We start from the raw sequence: 26,515 nt of genomic DNA on the forward strand, positions 1-26,515 counted from the left end.
AGTGAAGTGAAACCATTATGTTTCAACTGCTCTCAACATGGGCACATAAAACCTAACTGCCCATTTCGGCTAAGACCAGACGGGTCATGCTTCAAATGCTGGAAGATGGGACACGACCGTCGAGCTTGCCCGAACCCCAAAAAGGTACTCAACCGGAAAAATGAAATGGCTGCAGTAGCTGAAGCTGATGTCGATACTGATGAGGAATTTGCCACGGTTGCGGCATATAATCACGTAAGAGTTATGTTTAAGTTAAATTAAAGGGTAGAAACTAATAATCTATTTTGTCTCTTTGATACTGGCAGCCCGGTTAGTTTTATAAGGAAATCAGTGGTCCCAAAACAGCTGACAAAAAGTAAGACGGAAATAAAATCCAAATATAAAGCGATCGGTGGAAATCTAATTAAATATCTTTGTAATATTAAATGTAATATTATATTTCATGATAAAATAAAAGAAATTGAATTGAAAATACTATCTGATAAACACATGAATCTGCCGTCAACAAGCAAACAAATATTACTAATGCCTTCAATGTACCAAATGCTGCGGCGTCTGGATCTGTATGCAATATTAAGACTAGTAACCCCTTATGTAGTATGGTACCTGTTGATACTGACATTCCAGATATTTTTAGTATAGATTCGGATATAGCAACAGATAATAACTGTCTTGATATAAATCCTAAACTTTCAAAGAAAGAATATAGTTGAATGAAACCATTAATTGAGAATAGCTATGTTAAGAACGACGTTGATGTCGAACCACTTAAATACCACATGAAAATTCATCTGACAACAGATGTGCCATTCTATTGTGCTCCTCGACGTCTGTCTTATGCTGAAAGAAATAATGTGCAATCAATAGTAAATGAATTGTAGACGGAAGGAATAATAAGACCAACCAATTCGCCATACTCCTCCGCTATAGTCCTGGTACGAAAGAAAAACGGAAAGACTCGTATGTGTGTGTATTATCGACCTCTAAATAAAATAACTGTTAGGGACAACTACCCATTGCCCCTTATTGACGATTGCATCGAGTTCTTAGAAAATAAAACATATTTCTCCGTACTAGACTTATAAAGCGGGTTTCACCAAGTGGAAATGTCACCCGAATTCATTCCATATACTGCCTTTGTGACACCTAATGGGCAATACGAATATTTGAAAATGCCGTTCGGTTTAAAGAATGCCCCTGCCGTATTCCAACGATTTATTAATACAGTGTTCCGAGATTTAGTAGACCGTAGAGCAATAATAATATACATGGATGACATTGTTATCGCCATAGTCTATTTTGAAGAGCACAGGACTCTATTGAAACCCGTTTTGGAAAGATTGTCTCTGAGAGGACTAAAACTTAACCTAGATAAACGCAAATGTGGATACCGGGAAATTGATTATCTCGGGTATAAAGTGACCCAATCGGGAATCCGGCCAAACGGATCCCATATCCGAAACATCGCTAACTTCCCAATACCTATCAATCAAAAGCAGCTGCAGTCTTGTATAGGATTATTTTCATATTTTCGACGTTTTGTGACGTCATTTTCTCAGATTGCTAAACCCCTACAGAATCTGCTGAAAACGAAAAATTAGGTCACCAGTCAGTCGATAAGACTATTGAGAAGCTAGTAACGTATTACTGGTTTTCCAATATGCGAACGAAGGTAGAAATATTTATCCGAAATTGCTTAAAGTGCCTTATGTATGCTACCTCCCCTCGCTTCAGGGAGAGGAATTTATATCCCATCCTTAAATCTCCCTTGCCGTTCGATACGCTCCATATTGACCACTTCGGTCCCCTGCCATCTATAAATTCAAAACGAAAACATATTCTAGTTGTGGTCGACGCTTTACAAAGTTTGTGAAACTGTACCCAACTAATTCGACCAGCACACGAGAAGTAACTTGCGCCCTCGAAAAATATTTCAGCTATTATAGCCGACCTAGACGGATCATTAGTGATCGTGGTGCGTGCTTTACATCCCTAGAGTTTAGTGATTTTATGTCTAAGCGAAATATCGCTCACGTGAAGGTAGCCACCGCCTCACCTCAAGCGAATGGCCAAGTGGAGCGGGTTAATAGAACCCTCAAGATGATGTTAGGTAAAATCACCGATCCGATTAACCATGCCGACTGGTGTAAGAAGTTACAAGAAGTGGAATATGCTGTGAATGATTCCGTACATAGCTCGTGTTGAGATACTCCTAGCCGACTTTTGTTTGGAGTTGAACAACGGGGTTGTATAGTCGATGAGTTTACTGAATATTTTCAAGAAAAGTTATGTCCTGATGATGATCGAAATTTAGCATCCATCCGTGCACAAGCATCAGCCGCTATCAGAGCTAGACAGGATTACGACTCGAAACGACAGCTCGAGGATGGAACTAGTTGTAAGAAATATGAGGTAGGCGATTATGTGATGATAAGAAATATAGATACGACTGCCGGTGTCAATAAGAAATTTATACCTAAATACAAGGGACCGTACGCTATTCATAAAGTCTTAGGGAATAATCGAGATGTCGTCCGCGATATTGAGAACTGTCAGTTGACACAGTTACCATATGACGGGGTTGTGGAAGCTCACCGCATCCAACGGTGGCTAGAAAAACCTAATCACTTTAAGGATGGAGGTTCTAAAGTAGATCCTTTAGAAATTAGTTAGACATGCGTATGTAAAGAAAAAAAAAGTTATATAAAATATAAATATATCTACGATCGAGGCCGATCTCTTGGCAGATTGGCCGAGTTGTAAACCCATTATGTACATGTAGCTTAAGTTATTAGAAGTTAAGCAACCTTATTGTAAATATTGTAAAACTATCGATATGAAAATAGAGGGCAACCTTGAAAATAAATATGGTGGCCGGCACTTCCGGTAAATCCAAAGACTAGAAAAGTCGTGTTTCAACTTAATCCTTAAACATCGTATAAAATAATTGAAATACCTAACCAATTTACAAATATTAAATTTATGAATTTATAGAAAAATAAAAGTAATATCATATAACATATTACAAATATCCAACATTGTTTATACAATAATGAAACAATTTTTATAATTATTAATTCGTAGCGAGTTCCTTAAAGACAATGGAGTTCCGGAGTCTAGTACGATTAACAAGAAAGAGCCTAGAAAAACATAAGTAATTGAACTTAGGCAGTATACAATTAGATGAGCGAGGAGATCCGTACGATATGTCGGAAAAAAAATTGTCGAAACACAAAAGGCCGAATCGTTAAAAACCTCATTAGGGTACGCTTACACAGCCATCCATAAACCGAAAAATTGCAATCAGCTGATGAAATGGGCGGGGCTGATGTTAAAATTGCAACCGATTATCGGCCGGCAGCTTTTTTTCTTACATTTTACTTATTCGCAAAAATACGCTTGCGTTTATGCTTTTATGTGCTTATCCCATAAAGGGCGCGAATTTACCGGCAGCGAAAAACGACCAACGGCCGACAACAACTCGGTGATCGGTTGAAATGTACATACGCTCATCTAAATACATGTGTTTAATTTTGTCGGACGATTACTACCGACATCGAGCGATCAAAACCGGTGGCGTGCTCTTATAAAGAAAACTTTTTTTATCGAATTAAGAAATGTCGAAAAAAGAAAAATGACCGATGAAAGCAGAAAAAAGTCGAAATTGGTATACTTAAAGCAAAACTCCAAAAACAAAATTTTAAGGCAGTGTTTTATTATTATTGCTTGAAACACAATGCCCTGACCCCGTGAAATAAACGCGACGATCTTCGCCTGGTCAAAAATAGAATCCCCGTAATTACATGAAGGTGAACACAATGAAAGCGAAGAACGAAATTTACGCGACGTCATTTTGCGACGATAGATTTATTTCTATCGGGGGGGGTTACACTAAGCCTTTGGATTTTTCTTCATACAGCTCGCCCTTATACCTCCTTCTATACTCGCCGTCGGTATCACGGACAGGGCAATATATCTTTCGTAGAACTTTTCTCACGAGCACTTCAAGAGTCATCTCATCTTCTTTCGGCACCTTCTATGAGTCCGAGTCATACATCAAGACAGGTATGATCAGCGGCATGTAGAGCGCGATTTTTCTTCGTGAAGAGAGGATTTTACTTCTCAATGGCCTGCTCCAAAGTAGCAGTTCTTGGCAAGAGTTATTCTCCGTTTGATTTCTAAGCTGGGGTCTTATATTGTAACTCGAAAGAAAATTCTTTCGAATCGAATTACATAATTAGGTCCTGACATTATTTTTGTTGTTAATTTTTGTTGTTAATTCTTGTTCGCAAATAAGGGAAATCCTTCACCGTCTCAAATTTATATCTGCCAACAGTGACGTGGCTGCCAAGGCGCGAATGCGCCGATTTTTACTTGGATGACAGCAAGTACTTTGTATATATCTATATTCACTCTAAAACATGAACATTTGACTTTTATACGATAGCTACCAATATTAAACTTTTTATCAGAAGTGAGTAGTGCTACGCCCTTCATAAAAATCATTTATCTGTTCCTTCAGTTTTTAGTAAACAAATTTTATTTTTACATTTTTCTAAAATGTTTCAATTTTGGCGACTTATTGTGAAGCACCCTGTTTTTTCAAATATTTAGTTAGAATCATGACGCAATAAAACCAGACAGGTGAAGTCATTATTACAAAATGGAGTCGCATTTAACAATACTCGCCCTCATGTTGTTGTTGTTGTTGTAGCGATAAGGACACTCCCCGAAGGCCTTGGGGAGTGTTATCGAGTTGATGGTCCTTTGCCGGATGCAGATCCGGTACGTTCCGGTACCAAGCCCGACCATCTCGGGAACGATTTGTTATGGCCACTTGCGACCTTCTAGGCCATCCCCCCTCCCACCCCCTAGATCACCAGAGCCTCGGCTGTTAATGAAACGGGATTCGCCACAGATAGTTGAGGTTGACAATTGATCTTGGAGAAGCTAAATATTGCGCCGGCAACCTGAAAGGGTTGCGCTACACAACCCCTTGAATCTGGTATTTTAGTCGACTCTAACGACAGGCATATCTACCGCGGGTATGTTCTGCTCCGCTAACCCCCCTGCTACAACAACAGTGCTGCGCCCCATCAAATAGGTGCGACCAATCACAAATTGCTATCAATGTCCTCTAACGGGAGTCCAAGGAATCTTGCAGTTTCAATAGGGGTGGACCATAATGAGAGAGGTGTTAGAGGCGGTGGTTCCACATTACAATTAAAGAGATGGTTGGGTCATTATTCTAAGTGTTGCTTCTTGACTTACCTGCAGCATTGATTTTTTCCGTATCATAAAAAAATACTACATTAATACCTTTCTGACATGGTTTCGACTTTATCTATCAACCTGTCTCTTCTCTGGCTAACCCTTTTCATCCTCTTTTATTTCTTCTCCACGCCGCATTTTCTAGTTTACCTTAATCGGCCTAAATCGGAAGTTGAATCCCTATTCTTTCATTCCTCAGTAAATGTTCCCGTCTTTCCTCTGACTCTTCCTGCTCTTGCTCTTATCCAAGTCACTATTACTCTTAATCTTATCCTTATATTGTTCTTACTCTTCCTGTAAACCTCTTTTTAATAATTTCTTTCAAATCATTACTCTTGTTCTTACTTCTACTCTCACTCTCCCTCTTTCTCTTGGGCTCTTTACTTTTCCCATTTCCCTCCAACTTCCTCTGTTTTCTCATCATGACTAGCTAAGCTTGGGGCAGTTGAGGGCGAGCAGTTTAGTGTGAGTTATAAGGGAGTAATTTGATGTGCTTGTAGGCGTATGAGTCGTGGCACAGTGGATGACGTACCCGACTCACACGTTTGGGGTTGCGGGTTCAAAGCCCACTGCAAGCAAGCATTTTTTTAAATTTATTATCTTTTTTATTTAATAAATAACTATTTTAATGGACTGTATGTTATTTTACTTTGTTTATGGTGTATTTAAAATACGGGACGATGCAAAGCATCGGTACACCTTATTTATGATATCTTTATTTTAATGTATTTGTTTGTTATTTTTGAATTTATATTGAGAGAGGTCACTATGTACCTGTTACACCTTGTATTTATTCATTGGGGCGAGCACTGGGGGCTCCAAGGTATTGGCTGCGGGATGAGCCACCTTGTTTTGCTTTGAAAAACCCCTTGTATTTATTCATTGGGGCGAGCACTGGGGGCTCTGAGGTTTCGCTGTAATGAGCCACCTCATCTTCTATTTGAAGAACCTCTTGTATTTATTCATTGGGGGCGAGCACTGGGGGCTCTGAGGTTTCGCTCTAATGAGCCACCTGATCTTCTATTTGAAGAACCCTTAAAAATGTGATATGGAGGCGAGCACTGGGCTCTGAGGTATTGGCACCCCATCTTCTACTCGAAGAACCTCTTGTATTTATTCATTGGGGGCAAGCACTGGGGGCTCTGAGGTTTCGCTCTAATGAGCCACCTCATCTTCTATTTGAAGAACTCTTAAAAAATGTGATATGGAGGCGAGCACTGGGCTCTGAGGTATTGGCACCCCATCTTCTACTCGAAGAACCTCAATTCTAAATTAAAAACTAAAACTATATCTTTAGAATATTTCACTAACAAGTTGAGAATTACAAGCACACTCAATGACTAATGAAACAAATGAAAGAAAAAAAAGTCGCAGTTTAAGTCGCTTAAACAATGACAGAAAATGTCAAATTCCCGTTTCCAATGTTTGATATATGTATATCGAAATTGACTCTTTTCTGCACATTACATAAAGTACTAAAAAAGTAGCAAACGGGTACCAAAAATTCCCCCTTCCTATTACTTTAAAATTCATGACCGGATTATTAGGGCCGCAAAATTTTTGTTGTTGTATGGTTCCTGCGTGGTTCTATTTCATCATGAGTTAGAATAATTAGCTTTCACGTTCAGTTTGAATCTTCAAAAAATCTTCAATGGTTCAAAAGTTTTGATTTTTGTAAAGAAAAATTTTTATAAAATTTTTTATAAAAAAATTTTTGTAAAGAAAAATCTTAAAAGGTGCCATAGTGCACTGTTTCAAAAAGGGCCTTATCCTAGAATTTCATTAAAGAACGTACTATCTCAGATTGTTTTCAGTATCGACTTACTGATGAAAAAGGATTTCTTCTAAGCAAAATCCGGGATATAGTGTTCTTCACCCGAATTTGGGAAAAATCTTAGGTAGAGCGTTTGTGAAATAATCTTAAATATAGAGCTGTTATATTGCTGTTGCAGAACGGACAGAGTTAATTAGAAAAATTTCTCAAAAATATCTGAATTTAACCCCTCATCTCAAATTAACTCTGAGTTAAAAAGTTAACATGCCGTTCTGCAAATGGGCCATAAGTGCTGTGGTTGTTGTTGTAGCAGTGCTTCGCCCCATCCAATAAGTGCGACCAATCACAAATTTCCATCAATGTCCTCTAACGGGAGTCCAAGGAAACTTGCTGTTTCAACAGGGGTGGACCATCATGAGAGGGGTTGGTTCCACATTACAATTGAAGAGATGGTTGGTGTCATGTGGGGACACATTGCCAGTAGGACATACATTTTGTAAGTCTGGGTTGATTCTAGATAGGTAAGAGTTTAACCTGTTACAGTACCCAGATCGAAGATGAGCTAGAGTGACGCGCGTTTCCCTAGGCAGAGTGCGTATCTTTTCTTTAAGTACCGGATTCGCCAGGCAATTCTTGGCATAGACGTCCGACACCTGTTTGTGGATATCACTGAGGACATCCTTGTGCTATTTGCTTCATACGGCAGTGTTCTCAGGTGCCGTATTTCCTCATAATGCTTACGGAGATGATCCTTTAAGCCCCTGGGTGGTGTAGCCTCATCAATCAGATGTCTGTTGGGATGCTCAGGTTTCTGAGTATTCAACAGAAACTGCTCGTTTAGCATTTCATTTCTCTCCCTTATGAGTACTCTCGCCTCATTGTGTAGGTGGTGTTTTGGGGACATAAGAAGACAGGCCGTAGCGGTTCTGAGGGCAGTATTTTGGCAATCCTGTATTTTCTTCCAGTGAGTAACCTTTAAGCTTGGTGACCATATCAGGGACGCGTAGCATGCAATCGGCCGGCCTACCGGTAAGTGGTAATGAGCGTTTCTTTATTTTTACCCCAAGTGCTGCCGGCAAGAGATTTGAGGAGCTTATTACGGCTCTGGATTTTTGGTACAATTGCGGTTGCATGCTCTGCAAAATGTAGATCCTAATCGATCGTCACACCCAAGATTTTAGGGTGTAAGGCAGTCGGTAGCGTGATGCCATCGACGTGGATGTTCAATATGGTAGACATTTGGCGCGTCCATGTTGTAAATAAGGTCGTCGGTGATTTGGTCGGTGACAATGTCAGGTTTCGTGCGGCGAGGAAACTGGAGATCAGGGGGATAGCTGTTTATTTTGCTACAAAGCTCATCGATCTGTGGGACTGGGCCTGTGGCCATTATTGTGCAGTCATCGGCGTAGGAAACCATAGTGACTCCTTCTAGTGGTGAATGTAGCTTAAAAATTAAATTAAAAAATAGGACACCACCCTGTGTCACTAAGCTGCTAGTACCCCAGCCGGTTAAGGGGTTAGAATATATCCGCGGTAGGTATGCCTGTCGTAAGAGGCGACTAAAATACCGGATTCAAGGGGTTTCTGTAGCTCAGTCCTTTCAGGTTACCAGCGAAACACGTAGCTTCTCCAAACCCAATTGTCAACCTCATCTATCCGTGGCGAATCCTGTTTCATTAACAGCCGATGCTCTGGCGACCCCGAACTCCTCATGAATCTAGGGGGTGGGAGGGTGGTATAGCCTACAAGGTCGCATGTAGTCATAACAAATCGTTGCCGAGATGGTCGGGCTTGGTGCCGGAACGTACCGGATCTGCATGCGGCAAAGGACCATCAACTCGATAACACTCCCCAAGGCCTTCGGGGAGTGTTCTTATCGCTACAACAACAACAACTAAGCTGCTAGTGTTTATGAATACATAAGTGATTCCTGTACTATACTTACATCGTAAAGACGCATACGGAAGTCTCGCTGTTCTGTTATCCGGTCAATGCAAAAACAAAGATAAAACATTTGCATGAAAATAAATGGGAAAGCAAAATTTTCACGCGCCAGAGGTGTGTCATAGATTTTTGATGCAAAACTGTGAAACATAATATATGAAACCACTGCATAAATACCACCAAAAATATTTTCACTGAAAACATAAGTAAAATATATTTATGTAATTAAATAGCATGTGTTAAATACGTATGTATGTATCACTTTTCTAAACACTTCATACCTAAGTAATGTTCCGTATATGTAAATGACTAGTACAGTGACCCCACCGAGAAGCCATACACACTCTAAATAGAATTGCATAGGCTGTCCAATACCATCACAGTGCCTATGTTCCAAAGGCAAACGTATATCATTACTACGCCAACAACTAAGTATCGGAAAATTATCGTTGAACGTGTAGCGCCTCAGCAGATGATATAAGTAGCTATATACACAAAAAATGCAATAAATTAAAACCGTTAGTAAATCTGCAAAGTTTTAATTCGTAATTTTGGCATACATACCCTATTACCAATTCTGGAAGTATGTGAAAACGGTGAAGCACATTTATGCTTTGTGGATATTCAATGCCAGTCACATTTTTTAATTTATCATAGCCTGTCCAGAAATCGGGTTCCTCTGTGATTGTCTTATAAAAGGAATAATACAGCGACTGCTCTCGTCGCAGCAATGATTCTCTCTCCAACTGTGTTATATGGGCAATGTTTGTACGGGATTCAAATATGGAACGCACATGTTGTACATACAGAAAGAAAAAGCCGGTGCCTAAATTGAAATAAAATGCAGTGTTGATGCATGAAATAAATATATAGAGATAAAATCAAATTCGGTGTTGTTGTTGAGGTTGTTGTAGCAGTGCTTCGCCCCATCCAATAGGTGCGACCGATCACAAATTGTCATCAATATCCTCTAACGGGAGTCCAAGGAAACTTTCTGTTTCAACAGGGGTGGACCATAATGAGGGGTGTTAGGGGTGTTAGAGGCGTTGGTTCCACAATACAGTTGAAGAGATGGTTGGTGTCATGTGGGGACACGTTACAAGCGGGCGTGTGTTTTGTATGTCGGCTTGATTCTGGATAGGAAAGAGTTTAACCTGTTACAGTATCCAGATCGAAGCTGAGTTAGAGTGACTCGCGTTTCCCTAGGGAGTGTGCGTTCCGCATTTTTTCGCATCCGACAGCACTTTACCGCCAAAGGTGATGGAAATTATGTCATGTGCTTATACGGATGCGACAGGGATTTTACGGTGGACCAAAGCTTACCCACACCGGCAGAGACTACAACCACTTAGATGCTCCTCCCATTTCGCCCGCTTGTGTTCATCCACAAGAAATCTGATGCGTTGGTTTATTTCCCTTATTTGGGGGTCGCCGGGATCGAGCTGTCTTATAATGCCACGTTCTCGCGCTAGGTTTGCGGCCTCCACTGGGGCAACAGGTGGCAGGAGGGATGTAGATGCTGATGATTTCTAGGTTTACATCGCCTGACCGGACAGATAAGCCGTGACGTTCTATCGGGATCAAATATTTGATATTGCCTGAGTGGTGTACGATAAACCGCCTCCATTTCCGCTCCCGCGATCTTTTCTGTGGACATTATACCCGAACAGGTCTGCAGAGCAGATCTTGCTGTAAGTTTCGTCTCTTGAATCGCAGCGATGCGGATGTTTTGCCGCTTCACGAAATTAACTATCTACGTGATCTTCCCAGTTAGTCCATTACAGTTTAACTGCAGAATTCTAAGTGACGAGTGACTACGCCTGAGTTGTGGGAGGCCAGTACGCAATTGCTATTGTGGCCCTGAGACTGGACGTCACTGGGTAAATAATGGGGTACCTGGTGTAGTTGGGTTTGCCGCCTGACAACATGGTGCAATAAAGCTCGTCGGGGGGTTGCCGTCGTGGAGACCAGAACATCTAGGAAAGTGGAACCGTCCAAGGCAGGAGCTACATTGGGCGGATGACGCAAACATATATATTCCGTGCTGGCAAACGGTGCAAAAGGTGGAACAACCTGTCCGATGCAACCATCCCTTACACGTGACACACTGACGAGAGTGCGACCGGCCTAAAAAGATTCTTTTCCGGCAAACGCAGAAAACCATTTATCAGAACCGGGGTCAAAAGGACCCGGATTGGGTTCGATACCTTCCCGGAGCAGGAGAGCATGGCGCAGCTCGCTGCAAGGAGCTGCTGAAAGGATGACAATTTGTGGGAGGGACGCAACAAATTAAATGGGCTTACACTGAAATTACAACCCTTGGTCGGGAAAAATCCCAAGTCGTTCCGGTACATAGAACTGGCCTATACGACAGCATGACACTATTAATACACGTCCAAGAAATCGAGAGGGCTGTCAAAAGAATCATTTCGTATCACATATCTGAAAAAGGAAGTTAAAGATTTTGCGTCTGTCCGGGGTAATTTTTTTTTCGTAAATATCCTTTGACAGACACAATTTTTTACTTCCATTTTAGATCTAAAGCGCGTCATGCTTTCTTATGGAATTACCTTAAATTCAACAAATTATATACTTGAAGAGAACATTGTGCAATTCTTCAGAGGCGAGGCAGATATTTTGTGAATAATTTTAAAATAAATTATCACTCACCTATTAACGACTGGGAGAGTATCAACAATAATTTCTGTTCCTTCATTGTTCATCAAAGTTTGTATGCCCGTCTTATTTACAATGCATTATATAGATGTAGTCCTTTAATCCGTCCAATTGCTTAACACCTTCAGATTTATTAAAAAAAACTTCTAAATTCTAAAATGTTTTCCGGCACAGGCACAATTATAACTCCTTTCACATTCCCAATCATTGTAAATTTTACCAAGTAGCGCAACTAACAGCTGATCGGTGAAAATTCGCACATTCACACGCACAGTTCTCGACTCAGTTTCAAAACAAAACTTTAGATTATTTAACTCAAATTTTAAAGTGAGATAATCCTTACGATTTTATGTATATAGAATATATAAGGCGTTTTTGTTGTTATTAAAATAATAGTTTTATTTATATTAAAGCTTTTATCATTTTTTTTTTAACTTTGAAAAAACTCCGAACACCATTCCTTCATTATATGACATTCGACTGCCTAGTCCACTGCCTTCCACTCTTTTCGCAACATAACCTCTATTTAAGCTGCCAAACTATATAGTAAACAATGTTCCCAATTACAAAAAAATTAGAACAACAAAAACAGATCATCTGGAAAAACTGCATGACAGCGGCTGTCAATTTCAAATCTAAAATAATACAAGGTCTGTTCCTTTCGCCGGACATGAATTATATTTAAAAATGCAGGGCCGAATGTAACTGTGAATTTTGAAATGTACATTTTTCTTTTATACAAACATACAAGACAAGTACTGTTATATAATGGATTGCTCAATCGTCACCGATAGCTTTATCACCAATTATCGTCTTAAGGGCCCATTACTCATAAGGGCTGATCACATTCAACACGGCGTCTACGGACAACAACCACAATAAAGCAAATCTTGACGACAATCGTAGCCAAGCATTAGCTTCTTGATTACTTTGAAAGTGGCAGCCACCAATATTAATTACAGCAAACAGTAGCAAAAAATTTAGAAAAAAATTTTAATTGTGTTTAAAAAACGTCCAAAAGAATGGTTTTAGCTTTTATTATCTGTTATTTACTTCTATTATTTCCTTTATTGACAATATAAAAAGGACGCAATCTACTGTCGCTTCCCAAAAATAGAATTAGGTTCAATCTGGCTACAACAGCTGCCGTGATTGAATGTCGTGCTGCTCTGTCGCGCCGAAAATAACGGCACTCAAAAAAACAGTTGTAAAAATAATATGACAGATGTGGCAGCTACACCGCCATCGTGAATGTAGTCAGCCCTATACTTAGTATAGACTTGACTTGACTTCAGAACGGTCACTTAGGCAAGGTGCACACGAGGCTACGCGTCATAGACGCGTACAAGATATTTCATATAGCTACTATTTCTCTACGCCTCAAGATCTGCACACGAAGCTACTTTCGAGCATCGCTACAAAAAGCAAACAATTATTGAAAAAAATAAAATTTATATATATCCGTCCCCGAAACCTAAGGAAAATAGGTATTAAACGTTGTTTGCATCCCCGTGCCTTTGTAAATTATGAAAGGCAATTTAAACCACCGCGGACTAGAGAAAAGGGTGATTTTTAGTTTCCAACACTTTTTAGCCTTTTAAACGCTTCAACAATGGTGTTGTGGTGTTTAATACTCTTTTTCGCTTTGGTAATATATATTTATACATTGTCTTACCACACACAAAATCTGCTATGTTTTATGTTTTCATTTCATTCCATTCGCCTAATACCAATACACAGATTTTAACAATTTGAACAGACATATTTTGTTGATGTACAGATGAGACGACCATATATAGTAAAACCATCCTTAGAAGTCTGTTGAATTTTGATTTTCTATGTAAGTTCTAAGTGACGTTTACATTTTGAGATGCCATTTGTTTGTTTCCATTACATTTTGACATTTTGTCATAAAAATTTACATTTATTTAAAAATAAATTTCAAAGCTGATTATGTGCCAGATTGTATGCGCTAAGTGGAGTATAATCGTGGCTAAGTTGCCAAAGTTACGCCAAGTCGAGTCAAGTCTATGCTAAGTATCAGTAATGGGCCCTTTAATTAATTTTACCAAAGAAAATAAATTATGACAAGAGACGTCACTCGTTACTTGAAGCCATTTGCTCGATGTTTGCTAAGAGGTAGTAGCTGGTTTTTTTTTTTTTTGGTGAGATGTGCATAAAATTGATTACCTACATTTAATTAATTAATTCTCTTTGCAAAAATCACAGTTACACATGGTGCCTACACCGCATGGTTAAATGCGAGGCAATTCAAAAATGTTCCTCTTATGCCCAGTTTTTCAGTGCGAGTTTAAACTATAGTTAAAGTTGACTAGAGTTTAACTCTGGAACTTTGGCCGCTTAAACTGAGATGAAAACCAAATTTTATGTTATCGAACAAAGTGGCAACCCTTCAAAAAACGCGAGTACTCCATAAATAATGTAAGGAATACTCCTTTGGGAGTATAGGAATATTCCAAAACTAATCTGTATTCATACAAAAAATGTGCTCCAATTAACATTGCGATGTCCTAGGAGGGGAGTAGGTGATCCCATTTTCGCTTTGTTTGTGAGTATTCCATAGAGTACATACGTGAGAGTACTTTCCGAAGTACTTTCACTGTAGTACTCCATGGAGCACCCACAGAGGATCATATGTCAAAGTACTAAAGAGGAATTTTGTCGGAAAGAATTATCGGAGTGAATTTAATTTAAAATGAAGGTAAATGAAGAGGGGCAATACAACTTTTATATTTTTTACTACGAATATTCTAATGTTATTTAGCGTTTGCGTGAATAAATAAACTAATATTTCTCTATACTATAGTATGTATACATCATAGCGGAATGATACAAGGTGGCCGCATGGTTACATACCTACAAACATAAATAAATATTCCATGTACATTGTTTTTGTAAATTCGATGGACAAATGTCAAAATTGTACGGCACCTGTGTGCACCTGTCGCGATATTTCTAGGGTGAGTCATAGCAGCTGGGAGCTAATGTCAAGAACATTGTAAATTTTACCAAGTAGCGCAACTAACAGCTGATCGGTAAAATTCGCACATTCACACGCACAGTTCTCGACTTAGTTTCAAAAAAAAAACTTTAGATTATTTACTTTAAATTTTAAAGTGAGATAATCCTTACCAATTGATATATATATATAGAATATATAAGGCGTTTTTGTTGTTATTAAAAGAATATTTTTATTTATATTAAAGTTTTTATCATTTATTTTTGAACTATATTTTAACAACTTCATGCGATTTTAAAGCATTTTTGTGCATATAAATACAACCATGTGCATATACGTTTTGACATTACATTTCATACCAGTTCGTATTTGCCATTCTCATTGTTTCTAAATTCGTAAACAATGACTGCGGATATTCTGTGTGATTTTTCGAAAAAATTTATTATTTTTGTGAAATTTTTTACTTAATCTGTGGTATTGTGGTGGTCAAAAAGCTTTCATGCAAAAATACTTAGCCTCACAACGCGACATGGTATTTCGTAATGTCGAAATACTTACATATATGTGTATGTATTTGATGTGGAAGATTGCATTTGAGAACACGGTTGCCACTTAAGTAGGTTCCCTTCCACCCCACCCTATATGGTCCTTTTGTCCCTTTTTCTCAATTTTGGTTCTTTTTCGGGACGGTTTTGGTATTTTTATTTCTTTATCACTGAGACAAAAATGCAAAACACTGCTAAAAAAATTGCTGCAAATCTATTACCCACATATAATTTTCAATTTACTCCAATGGAATTCTTACCATGAAAATTGCTCTATCAATAAAATGTAGCAGAACAATGACATTTCACTTGGGAGATAATTTAGGCGAGGCATTAAAAATGAAGTGTTGAATGTTCGGACATACACATTGTCATTAATTTTTGATGAAACAACGCACTTATCAGAAAAAGACTTGTTTTAGTGTTTAGATATTTCGATCGGTATTCAATTATAGTACAGTTGAAACTTTTAAGATGCTTCATTTTTAGTCTGAGTTCAAAACTCACACTTACTGAATCTAGGCTCTGATATGAAGTTTAAACTGGGAATGAAAATGAAAGCATCTATAAAAATAGCATTAACACAATTGCTTAGTTTCATTTACGATTTATTGAGTTTGCCACAACGCAAATTTTTTAACCATTCCTTACTAAAACCAAAGTGCGCTATACATTTTATTTCATTGCAATCAAGCAAAACTAGGTTCACAACTTTAGATTGGTGAAAGACATAGTCTTATCCTAAAAATTTGAAAATGTGGTACCTAAAGGTATACTTTATTTTTGTTTGTGCAGTTTGAACTAGAGCCAAGTGTCTTCTTTATTAAAATTTTATATAGGACACACCTGAAACATCCTACAATTTTCGCTTTTTACAACAAATACGATACTCTAGTACCTTACGAATTGTTTGTATACCAATAAAATAAAACTAAAATTTAGTCCTTTTTTTGAGGTCTGGTCCTTTTTTCGATAAATTTTGGTCCCAAATGACAACATAGTATGGCAACCGTGTTTGAGAATGCACGTGATAAGGTTGCATTTTTCCGAACTTAATTTTTTTTTAAATAATGAAATAGTACTATGCAAGCGACTGCCATAGTAGTAGGCATGTATGAACAAAGTTTAAAGCTAAAAATAAATTCTTTGAAATATAATCGAAAAGAAGATGGACACGAGGCGTAGCTTCATAGGCGCGTATTAGGCACAGCATAAGCAATCTTGAGGTGTAGAGAGATCTTAGCTGCATGCCATATTTTGCAGGCGTCTACGAAGCTACGCCTCTTGTGTATCTTGCCTAAGTTCAACTTTTTAGGAGATCTAACATTTTTAATTAATATTGATAAATAACACCTAAAGCAAATACGCTTAAGGTGACTTTTGCGTCGTTTAGGTACTTGCGTTGCGTCTACATCTGACTTTGAACACACGTGCTTTAATTGCTTCAATCCATAAGCAACGCGACGCCAACGTCAAAGCAACACACAAAAAATTAAAAACTTAGGTTCTTCTTGAAGTTTCGTGCATTTTAGAAAAAAAAAAAACGATTTTCTATAGCCGTTCAACTAAAAAAAAAAAATAATTGATCGATCAGGAGAGACACTGGAACATATCCTCCTGGAACGCGACGCAATCTGATGAGGGCACAATAGATCAACGGTCGCAGTGCAATCCCCAATAAATTTTCTATCTATCTTCATGTTATAAAAATAGTTGTATTTCATTTTTCCTCCTGTGACAGGGGAACTTTTAACGCCCGTTATTTTAAAGTAACCCTTATTTGACGAACCACTGAACGATTTCTTTCAAATAAAGTGTTTGTTAGCATTCACCGAAGATGGTGAAAACGGCCCCTGGAATTGTTAGCTTATATAGCGAAAGAAAGTTATGCATAAGCAAAATTAATCAGCACAAAACGAATAGTTAGAGAAAATTTTAAATATAATGCATATGTATAAAATGCATGCAATTTATGAAATCATTTTTGTTATATAAAATTAGTTTGACATATCAGGTTTGTCAATATTATGCAAGTTCTGCTACTTTTAACACATTTATAATATTTGAGAAGAACATTTAAGAAGTAAGAAACATAAATAATGCTTACATTAATACGTGTTTCATTTATTTTCATTGAGGAATAAGTTCGTAAAAATAAAAAGCACGTTTTTATAAAGTGCATGTGAAGCCCCATAGATAAAATGAGTAATAGAAGGAACATTGGTTTATATATTACATTTTTAAAATGAAAATCTCCTGCTAAAAAGTAATAGAATGAACAATGGTTTGTACATTACATTTTTAAAATGAAAATCTCCTGCTTAAAAATGAGCAAAACCTAACTACATTTTTTTATTTTCGTACTTAACTACATCCCCTTTTGTGATTCAGGATTTCGGGCAAATTTTGAAAAAACTCCGAACATCAATTCCTTCATTATATGACATTCGACTGCCTAGTCTACTGCCTTCCACTCTATTCGCAACATAAGCTCTATTTAAGCTGCCAAACTATATAGTAAACAATGGTAAAGAACCACTGTAGCTGCTTCCACAGGCAGTCCAGACGCATATTATCTGGTACGAAGGGTACCACAGAACATGGGGTTTTTCCATTGTTTACTATATAGTTTGGCAGCTTAATTCGAGGTTATGTTGCGAATAGAGTGGAAGGCACTCGCAGGCCGTGAAAATAGGCACTCTAATGGAGTGGAATGAAGAACAGTAGGAAGACCAGAGTTGCATTGGATCAATCATTGCATCAATATTAAAGATAAATTTCGAAAAAATAATTAAATACTTGAGTATAAGCAAACATTTTCTTTCAATTACTGCAATTAAGGTGTCCTAGATGCTATATATTCTAAAATTATAACATTTTATGTCTGTTTAAAAATTTAACTTCAATTTCCCTAAGATTTCCGTAATATGGCCATTAGTGATGTTTGTGTGTGTGTGCAAATTTTGAGCGATCAGCTGTTAGTTGCGCTACTTGGTAAAGTTTACAATGGGTTTTTCTTTTTTAACAAAACCCACTTCACCACTGTCTGTAAATAGAAATAATTACACAACAAAGCAAAAGCTAAAACCATTGTGAATGAAACTAAGTGTGATATCTTCTGCATAGACGTCAAAATTCCAAAGTGATTGGATCACCTGATTTGTAATTGACTATCGCTGTCTCATTCTGTATCTCTTTCTATCACCCGCTGAAGATAGGCGCCGCCATATTGAACACCCTGCCAAAACGCTAAAAAGTAGCCATATTGAACATCCTGTCAGGCAGTTAACAGCATTGTGAATGGTAACTAAGTGTGATATCTTATCTGTCAAATGCCTGACAGGATGTTCAATATGGCTACTTTTTAGCGTTTTGACAGGGTGCTCAATATGGCGGCGCCTATCTTCAGTGGGTGATAGAAAGAGATACATAATGAGACAGCGATAGTCAAATAAAAATCAGGTGATCCAATCACTTTGGAATTTTGACGCCTATGCAGAAGATATCACACTTAGTTATCATTCACAATGGCCTGAGGATCATAGCGGAATGATACAAGGTGGGAGCATGGTGACATACCTACAAACATAAATAAAAATTCCATGTACTTTGTTTTTGCAAATTCGATGTACAAATGTCAAAATCGTACTGCACCGGAAGTTGATGTTTAAAATCAAATAAAAAAAAGTTTATAACCAGCTGTCCCATGCTGTCACCTTGTATCGTTCCGCCATGCAGGGGATGAAAGAAAGGTTGTTTTTTTCAAACGGTTAATAAATTAAAGTGCCATGAATTGCCCATTCATGTTTCAAACGAATTTTTATTTTACATAAGTCTACAAATTAATATTGATTTTAAAAACTAGTTAATAGAGCAAATATGAACCTCAAGCCAAGCAAATATTTTAAAATATGTGAGTAGTGCAATGTACCAATCGTCTACAAAAATGTTTGAAAAATACTATTGAGCAAATAATTGAAGTAATCGAACAGCGATTCAACAGGTGATCAAGGCTGTTTACTATTGCGAACGTTTTTTTTTTCACAAATTCGCTCTTGAATGAATTCACAATGGTTACATCCACAAAACACACACAGAAGATTGTGCATTCACGAGTTCAAAATTGCTTCGCTCCGCGCATCTACGTCACACTTGACTGCTTCAGCGAATGAAAGAAAGAAAACAACAAGAGCTGAAGGAAAATGACGTAAAAATTGCCCATAAAAAACAGCTGTACTAATGTTTACATGCGCAATGCGCCACCTTCTAAAATTCCATAATGGGTTACATCATTGTGAATGAAACTAAGTGTGATATCTTATCTGTTAACTGCCTGACAGGATGTTCAATATGGCTACTTTTTAGCGTTTTGAAAGGGTATTCACTGCTAACACTGTGAATGATGACTAAGTGTGATATCTTATCTGTCAACTGCCTGACAGGATGTTCAATATGGCTACTTTTTAGCGTTTTGACAGGGTGTTCAATATGGCGGCGCCTATCTTCAGCGGGTGATAGAAAGAGATATAGAGTGAGACAGCGATGGTCAATTACAAATCAGGTGATCCAATCACTTTGAAATTTTGACGTCTATGCAGAAGATATCACACTTGGTTTCATTCACAATGGGTTACATCCCTGGGAGCTAGGTTATGTTCTGTCAAATTTTCACTTTTCCTTTTATTATGTGCTTCTAACGCCCCGATTCTAGTGTGGTAACAACATTTTTCACCACGGTAACGAAATCATGTGGCAACTCTTACACCCTTTTGGTATTCTACCCGCGAAAGTAGCCGGATAATTTTTTACCCACAAAAGTAGGTGGTTACATCGAAATAACCACACAACAGCAGAAAAGGCAAAACTGACAAATAAAGAATAGTAAGCGCAAATAAGTTAGTATAGGTAATAGTAAAAAAGTGTTGCCTCTTGCTACCCATATTTGTTTACATTATGTACTTTCACAGAATAAATTACAATATACCTATATAGAAACTCATCATGCATAATATGCATATACACATCGTCGCGTTTATTCGTTAACCTCGTATCTACAAGTGAGACATTTTCGGTAAAGCGAACACGGTTGCCACACTATGTTTTCATTTGGGACCAAAATTCATCGAAAAAAGGACCAAATTTTTGTTTTATTTAATTAGTATAAAATTCAAAATTTTAGGATGTTTCCATATAAAATTTTACTGAATATAGTGAAGACTTTCCTTTAATTCAAGCTGAACAAAATATATGTGCATGCAACCAAAAATGGTACTATATTTTGACATAGGATAGGTCTTTGTCTTTTACCAACCAAACGTTTTGAACCTAGTTTTGGTCACAAAGCTCTTGGTTCTAGCAATAAGTTGTTGATTGCAATGAAATAAAATGTATAGTGCAGTTAGATTTTATTAAGAAACGGTTCAAAATTTGCGATCTGGTGTTGCCGAACTATGTATGTGTAAAACTCAGTAAATCATAAATGAAACTAAGCAATTTTGTTAGTGCTATTTTTTTAGATGCTTACTTTTTCCTTTAACGTTTAAACTTCATATCAGAGCCTAGTGAGTATTGATCCCAGACCTCAGGGTTTCTGCTAGCACCTACGGGAATAATTTTATACAAAACATTTTTTCCGAAATCAAATTTCTTTTGATTTTGCATCCTTCTGTCTTCGAGTTAAAATATTTCTTATGCCAAGATACTTAGTTTTCAATTACCTTGCGTGGCTTAACACCACAATAGTCCTGGAATTCCTTGAACTCATTGAGCTGGGTGAGAAAGATTTAAATATCAACGGGCCAAACGAGAAGTAATGCATAGAATTTCTTTGTATAAGTTTTGAAAGTGTTAGGCTCACGGCAGAGTGCTCGCTATAAGCTATGCTAAGCGAGAAGCAATTTTTATTTTCATATATTTTACATAGTGTTGGATAGCCGATCGAAATATCTAGCCGTTATTAATATTATTATAAAACAAGACCTTTTTTATTAGTCGGTTATTTCATTAACAATTAACGACAATGTATCTGCCAACATTTTTCTTTTCAATGCCTGGCATAAATTATATCCTAGGTGAAATGTTATTGTTCTGGTAAATTTTATTGACTGAGCAATTTTTTATGGCGAGAGTTGCATTGAAGTAAATTCAAAATTATATGGGGGCTAACGAAAGTGTGGCGAATTTTTGGGCAATATTGTGAATTTTTACCTGAGTGAAGAAGAAAGAATCGTGGATACTGCCTAAAAAGGACCAAAATTGAAGAAAAGGAACCAGCGACCAAGCCCATTTTTGGTCCAAATGGACCAAAGTGGCAACCGTGAAAGCGAAGAAAACTACCTTTCAAATTTCTCCCTAGACACTGGCGAGTTTTTCGGTGATGACATCGTTACCACTTGGGCCAGAATCGCGGATAAAAGAACTGGTAACGATATTCGGTTACATAATGTTCTGGGTACTGTTTTAACGGTAACGCTCAGAATCGAGGCGAAAGTAGAGATTACACCGCAGAGGTGGATCCTTCTCGATGAAAAAAATTCGCAACTCTAAAATTTGATTATTAAGGCCGCCGCACAATCCAAATTTTCATATTGATGCGTTTAACACAAGCTTATGCATTCCAGTAACATGACGATCTACCAAGATGTTGCGTCTATAAATATGAAGGAACTTCAGGCTTGGCAATTGTAGCTTATTTTGACTTGTACATTCACATAAGATTTTCGCTAAGCATTGTTATACAAATTCTAGCTTTGCAACAAAAATACTTGCTAACATACTTTGTGTCGTATTCATTTCTAATTGCGAAAAATGTTACGAACGAGTGGAAAAAATAATTTCACTCGCAACACGTGCCAGCACCCATAGCCAAATTAAATGTGAAATTGTTCTTATCATTGTGGATAAGTACAAGTGTGTTGACTTCTTTTTGACAGGCAATCGCTTACGTTGGCATAACGGGAAAATCTGGGTTGCCATTGTTGTATCGGTTGAAAACGGCAAATTAGTGTTCTGCGCAGGGACGTAAAAGATTGAAACAGGGTTTATGTAGTCACAAAAGTATTGCTCCTGTTCCTCAGCATTTAATTTTATATCATGGCGAAAATTGTTCAGTTCAGAGTTATTGATTTTCATTAAAAATTTAATTAATTACGTGAGGTTACTTCTCTAATTGTAAAAAGCATAGAAAACGTAAAGTTTTTCAAATAATTGTGAAAAACTTGTTAAACTCAACAAAAAAGTATATCGGTAAAATATTTTCTAGGATTTCTGGATTTCTGTACCCAAGCACCGTTTATTTGCGGGAGACTTTCACAGCGACAGAAATTAAGGCGGATTTACATAGACGCTTTGGTTGTGTTGCATCGATCTTGCGCTTTGACAGACCCATAAAATAACAATGAGACTCCTTGCTATTTTCTTCGCTTTGAAGCCATCAAAGGGTTGTAAATCCTCCTTTGGCAATTTCTCAACTTTTTGAATACTTTAGCATTCGACAAACTTTGCGTATCGAGATATAGTAGAGACCATACATTTAGCGCATCTGTCGGGCGAAGCATCGCAACAAAAGGCAGATTAACATAAACTCTTTGATTACCCGCCTACGATTTGACAATGCCATACGAAAACCAATGAAACGCCTTGTGTTATCTTTGCTTTGAAGCGACCATTATCATTTGTGTAAACAGCCATGGAAGTGATATTTTTCATGAGGGAAACATATTACACGTGTAGAGCTTTATATTTTGTTAAGTTTCTCATTACTTTTTTGACTGTGATTTAAATAAATTAGGCTTTCCGTATATTTCCCGACCTATCTTATGAATGTGTAATGTAAATGAAAACTCACCGATATTGAACGCATGTACAAACGTAGCCCGGAGCGTAGAAATCAAAACAATTTTAATTTTTTCCGTAAAGACGTGTCAGCTGATTGCTCTCTCCACTAAACAGAATTGCCTAGTAAGCTTTTGTAAGCTAATTTTTGACCGTTTGCAGTTTTATGCAAAAACACCTAATTAAAGTTTGAAGAATTGTGAAAATCATTCGAAAGGATTATGTAAAAGTGCAGATATAAATATGTAATCTATTTATACTTATTTAATATTATTTCCAGACTTTTGCATCAAAAATTGAAATAGAAAAAGTTAATATTTCCACAAGCATGCATTCAAGGAGGTAATTTTTTTCGTAGCCACTGCCGGCATAAATTTTGCATACGCAAGTTACACACGTCGGCGGATAACAGCAGCTTAATAGGGCTGAAAAATCGTACGATTCTAGAAAACAGAATCGATTTTTTTATTTCAAAAATATCGACTAAATAGATTCAGGATCGAAATCCAGCGCAAGTAAAGCAATTTGATTAAGGTTATATAATTTTGTTTCTACGCAAGGGCCAAGGGATTGTTGATTTTAAATAGCCCCTACTTAAGTTAAAGTTATAATAAACAAAAATGTCAGATTTTGAATCACTTTCATCTATCTCAGGCGACAAAGAGCTGCAGGAATTCTTGATGATGGAGAAACAGAAGGCGCAGGTGAATGCACAGGTTGGTACGAGCGTTGCCAGTTTCATTGATAAGGTTCGCTAACATTTAATTCTTATACTGATACATAGATTCATGAATTTAATGACATCTGCTGGGATAAATGCATTAGTAAGCCAGGATCGAAGTTGGACAGCTCGACCGAAACATGCCTTAGTAATTGTGTTGATCGTTTCATTGATACATCCTTACTGGTAACGCAGCGTTTTGCGCAATTGCTGCAAAAACGTGCGGGAGATTTGTAATCAATATCAGACGACTTGGCCTAAACCTCTTCAGAGGTCATACCGCCTCACAACGGAGAACTCGTTTTACAAACAAACAATAAACTCTAAACTACTCAGTACCAATTGCGTTAGAATGATGTAATGATACGCTGGATGTATTTAGTACATTATTAAACGTCTAGCAAATACCGCAGAATTAATGTGATGATGGCTTCTCAAAGTCAGCACATTTAGCTTATTTTAACGAGGTAATTTTTATTGAAACAGTTTTTTGTTGTATTTATTTTAAAATAAAAATTACGGTGTATTGCCTAAGCTTGAATATCAGGGCGCCTTAACATTTGTTTTCTTTAAGTTTCTGTATATTTCTATAAATTTATCTCTTTCATCATCCAACATTTTTCTGGTTGCTAGTGGCAATTTCTTTCGCTTTCCACTGAGCGCAATTTTCTGGATTTTGCCAGTAATTGTTTTAGATTTTTTATTTTCCGCATTGTTTTGATCAGCTGCTGGTAAAGGCGACTTTACTTCTGCTTCTGGTAAAAGAGACTTGAGCAGTAAATTTGATTTTTTCCCCGGCTAAGAACGAAAATAGTTATATTTTTTAAGTAAAGCGTATTCGATAAGAAGGGCAAAGAATAATTTATTATAGCTTACCCTCGGGACTGTCTCAGATTTTTGAGCTTTGCGTGGCAATGTTGACAGCGTTGGAGGTGCATGTACAACTTCTCCAAACGGCACAAAATCAAGTTTGTACTCTTCCTTATCCGATGCTGTCCTTGATTTCTTAAATACAATAATTTAAAATTAAGATTTAATTGTTTTTTTACTCCAGTCTACCTCTTCTTTATCCTCTTTAATTGCCTGCTTGATTAACTCTTTTGCTACCTTGGGGTCCAGAGGGCGTTTAGTTTTAACTATTTCTTTGTTTTTAGAAGAGCCCCCTTTGCGTTTAATCTTTTGCTTTTCTTTAATTAATTCATCAATTTCGTTCCTGGGCTTTTTATGTATAGAAATTTCTCCTGTTTTGGGATTTCGAACAACGTTAACACCGTATTTAGCTTCATATTGAGCTTCCCGTAGTGATTGACTTGTTAGTCGATTGACACGTTTTACATAATCTTCATCAGTTTCGTCTCTTAACTGTTGTATGGCCGAAATTTTTTTCGAACGCATTTTGCTTTTCGGCACATCTTCCGTGCCTCTTTTTATTTTCTTGAACTTTTTGCCTGATTTCGTATCTTCAAGAAGTTTCTTAAATTGCGTAAACTTGTAGGACATTTGTTGATTATCACGTTCTGGAGGATTGTTTGTTACTTTACTCAGCCTAAGGAAAAAGATATATCAAACCGCTGTTATGAAAATGCATGCAAACATACTTTTTCTCCTTTTCTTCGAGCTGTTTTAATGGATCTCGTACTCCATGATGTTTTCGAGCAGGAATTTTTCTTTTACGGACCATTTTCTACACGTAAATCTTCAATTAATATTTACCAAGTTCAAAAATTTCCACATGAGCATTTTTTGTTTACATTCTTCTTCTTATGATAGTCGAAATACCATTCACATTAGGCGGGTCTACATAAACGCATTGTTGCGTTGGTTGGCCTGAGACATGAGCTCAATGTATGTCCGTACAAATAATATTTATACCATGGTGCAATCTACTTATAAAGCATAAAGGCCGCGGCACAATTACATTTTTCATATAGATGCGTTAACACAAGGTTATGAATTGCAATAACATCGCCACAATCAACCAAGATGTTGCGTTTGTAGGGATTTAAGGGGTTGTGTAGCGCAATATATAGCTTCTCCAACCCAATTGTCAACCTCACCTTCGAGCGGCGAATCCCGTTTCACTAACAGACGAGGCTCTGGCGACCCCAAGCTCCTCATGGAACTTGGGTGTGGGGAGGGAGGGATGGCCTGAAGGTTTAATGTGGCCATATAATTCGTACCCGAGATGGTCGGGCCAGCACCTTAATGGTTTTGTGTTACCGGAGCGTATCGGATCTGTATCCGACAAAGGACCATCACATCGATAACACTCCCCAAAGCCTTCGGGGAGTAACCTAATAGCTACAACAACAACAACAACAACATGTTGCGTTTGTAAATATGAAGGAGCTTCAGACCGGGCAATTGAAGTTTATTACGCCTTGCCCATTCACATACAAAATTTCGCGAAGCACTGTTATAAACATTCTCCCTATACAACAAAAATACTTGCTAACATATTTTGTGCCGTATTCGATTGTTATGTTGCAGTTTTTAAATGCGAAAATTGTTAGAACAGTTACCAACCAGTGGGAAAATAATTTAACTTACAAAATGTGCAACACCCTTAGCCAAAGCAAATGTCAAATCTTCTTCTTATGATTTGCTTGCAACAAAATTTGGGAGTTGGCTACTTTTCCATATCAGATGATGTCTGTGTCGCTCAATCTACCGTTCCCCTTAAAAATACGTGCAATCTACTCATAATTCGTAAGTTTGTGTTAAATTCATCTGTATGAAAAACTGCTTATGTGTCGGGGCTTTAATGTTTT

At 37.5% G+C, this 26,515-nt stretch overlaps 4 protein-coding genes across 4 annotated transcripts in view; 2 read left to right on the top strand and 2 right to left on the bottom strand.

The window, feature by feature from the left end:
• Positions 1 to 11,875, bottom strand: part of LOC137251449 (C-mannosyltransferase dpy-19 homolog) — a 29,858-nt gene extending 17,983 nt beyond the window's left edge. The window contains exons 1-4 of the mRNA XM_067786044.1: positions 11,660 to 11,875; positions 9,554 to 9,815; positions 9,271 to 9,474; positions 8,991 to 9,183 (exon numbers count right to left, since the gene is read on the bottom strand). Coding sequence (XP_067642145.1) covers positions 8,991 to 9,183; positions 9,271 to 9,474; positions 9,554 to 9,815; positions 11,660 to 11,705 — 705 coding nt within the window. The 5' untranslated portion in view covers positions 11,706 to 11,875. The remainder of the gene's footprint in view (positions 1 to 8,990; positions 9,184 to 9,270; positions 9,475 to 9,553; positions 9,816 to 11,659) is intronic.
• The window catches only part of LOC137251450 (uncharacterized), a 152,638-nt gene extending 129,262 nt beyond the window's left edge, over positions 1 to 23,376 (top strand). Inside the window, exon 5 of the mRNA XM_067786048.1 lies at positions 23,304 to 23,376. Within this exon, the coding sequence (XP_067642149.1) occupies positions 23,304 to 23,323 (20 nt within the window). The 3' untranslated portion in view covers positions 23,324 to 23,376. The remainder of the gene's footprint in view (positions 1 to 23,303) is intronic.
• Positions 23,377 to 23,494: 118 nt separating this feature from the next.
• On the top strand, positions 23,495 to 24,301 carry Tim8 (translocase of inner membrane 8). The gene is made up of 2 exons (XM_067786052.1): positions 23,495 to 23,739; positions 23,808 to 24,301. Exons 1-2 carry the CDS (start codon positions 23,644 to 23,646, stop codon positions 23,979 to 23,981), a joined length of 270 nt encoding a protein of 89 aa, XP_067642153.1. The 5' UTR covers positions 23,495 to 23,643; the 3' UTR covers positions 23,982 to 24,301.
• Positions 24,199 to 25,556, bottom strand: LOC137251451 (coiled-coil domain-containing protein 137). The gene is made up of 4 exons (XM_067786049.1): positions 25,343 to 25,556; positions 24,804 to 25,290; positions 24,621 to 24,749; positions 24,199 to 24,542 (listed from the first exon to the last, which is right to left on the bottom strand). Exons 1-4 carry the CDS (start codon positions 25,423 to 25,425, stop codon positions 24,288 to 24,290), a joined length of 954 nt encoding a protein of 317 aa, XP_067642150.1. The 5' UTR covers positions 25,426 to 25,556; the 3' UTR covers positions 24,199 to 24,287.
• Between the last annotated feature and the right edge of the window lie 959 nt (positions 25,557 to 26,515).

This window comes from Eurosta solidaginis, chromosome 4 (genome assembly GCF_040869045.1).
Source record: "Eurosta solidaginis isolate ZX-2024a chromosome 4, ASM4086904v1, whole genome shotgun sequence".
Taxonomy (NCBI): Eukaryota; Metazoa; Arthropoda; class Insecta; order Diptera; family Tephritidae; genus Eurosta; species Eurosta solidaginis.